The sequence below is a fragment of the Hypomesus transpacificus genome, chromosome 10 (genome assembly GCF_021917145.1).
Source record: "Hypomesus transpacificus isolate Combined female chromosome 10, fHypTra1, whole genome shotgun sequence".
NCBI lineage: Eukaryota > Metazoa > Chordata > Actinopteri > Osmeriformes > Osmeridae > Hypomesus > Hypomesus transpacificus.
This window is the reverse complement of record NC_061069.1, coordinates 14,073,581-14,075,331: the sequence shown is the minus strand read 5'-3', so window position 1 is coordinate 14,075,331 and position 1,751 is coordinate 14,073,581. Positions and strand designations below refer to the sequence as shown.

General features: G+C 49.1%; 1 protein-coding gene across 1 annotated transcript in view; it reads right to left on the bottom strand.

Annotated features, from left to right (window-relative positions):
* Nucleotides 1-189, bottom strand: part of LOC124472401 (chromodomain-helicase-DNA-binding protein 7-like) — an 18,242-nt gene extending 18,053 nt beyond the window's left edge. Inside the window, exon 1 of the mRNA XM_047027194.1 lies at nt 136-189. Coding sequence (XP_046883150.1) covers nt 136-189 — 54 coding nt within the window. The remainder of the gene's footprint in view (nt 1-135) is intronic.
* Nucleotides 190-1,751: the final 1,562 nt, after the last annotated feature.

Here is a 1,751-nt window from a genome sequence, read left to right as displayed (position 1 = left end):
GTCTATAGAACCAAAATCCACTTCAAAATCCACTTCTTCTTAAACATTCTACAGTCCTCATCACAGCAGACACACACAGCCAGTAGACTGGGTCCCTCAGAGACACCAGATATCAGGTCATCCTACCTGCTGTACCTGGCCTGTCTCCACCTCCAGTCTCTTCTTCAGGGTGTAGTGATGCTTCCACATCTCACAACCTGCGCTCCTCTCTCTCTTACACACACACACACACCTCTCTCTCTTACACACACACACGATGCTGGAGCCTCGACTGCCTTCACTCTGTCCCTACTGGTGTGAGTGTATGAGACTATATGCATAGGTATGCTGGCCAAATGTGTGTGAAGTGCACATTTGTGTATGTGTCTGTGTGTGTGTGTGTGTTGCAGTTCCGGGGTTCTGAATGAGGACAATCACTGCAACCTGAGACCCTCATCTGTTACCTTCCACCAGAGAGAGATAGTATCACATCTCCACCTCCTCATAGCTTATTGATACTATGTAGACCAGCAACACTGCAACTCAGCTTACTGTGAGGGGAGGAGAGGAGAGGTGAGGAGAGGAGAGGAGAGGAGAGGAGAGGAGAGGAGAGGAGAGGAGAGGAGAGGAGAGGAGAGGAGAGGAGAGGAGAGGAGAGGAGAGGAGAGGAGAGGAGAGGAGAGGAGAGGAGAGGAGAGGAGAGGAGAGGAGAGGAGAGGAGAGGAGAGGAGAGGAGAGGAGGTCCATTGTTTTCTGGCGTCATCCAACTAACAGTGACCATCATCATCTGACATCCTTCCTCTCTGCTCTACTGGTCGGTGGTCGAGGTGGGGACACTGGTGTGACATCATCACTCCAGGTTCCTGGAGGCTGCTGCGAGTTGAGGCTACAAGCCAATGAGAGAGCGAGGCAGGGTGTTATGAGGAAGTGTTTGACCCCAGGTGGTTTCTGAGGGGCAGAGAGGCAGAGCTTTGTCCTGTAAAACAGCTGGTGTCATTTATGAGGATTAGGTCAAGGGGGATAAATAAGAGAGCGAGACAGAAAGAGAAAGGGAGAGAAAGGGAGGGAGACATAAATAATGAGAGAAAGAGGAGTGACAGAGAGACAGGAGAAAGAGAGAGAGGCAGAAGCCTGCCAGACGTGCTCCAGGCTCAAATCTGATGAGCTCATCATCATTGTTGACTTGGTTTGAGGGAGAACAGATCCAGCGCAGGATTACAACAGTGCACCACTCCCCCAAAGCAGGGAGGAGGGCACACCAGAACTGAAAAAGAAGGAGATCAAACCAGTTCTTCAATATCAGCCCAGTTCATGAATGTCTGATTTCCATGTAAGCAAAGTAGGCCAGATAAGGTACGGTAATTGTTTATACAGTACCACAGATACAGACACTGTCATGCATCACACGCAGGACCAAGATACTAAGAGCAGGCTGACAAACTGTACGTACTGTAAGAGAAACACAGGGAATACTTTTTTTTGGGTCATACTTTATTGGATAGAGACAGGTCAAGGTACACAGGAAGGCAGGGGGGAGACACAAACACACAGATGGACACACCAAGTGGCACAAAGACAGACACACACAGGAAGAGATGCACAAAGACACACACATTCACACAACCACACACACACACTGGAGCAGATGAAAAAGCTCATTCCCCCTTAAACTGTTGCAGTACTTGAAAGGTCACCCAGAGAGAAGCTTGTCACTAATCATCTGGTTGAGTCACACAAACACACACACTGACACACACACACACACACACACA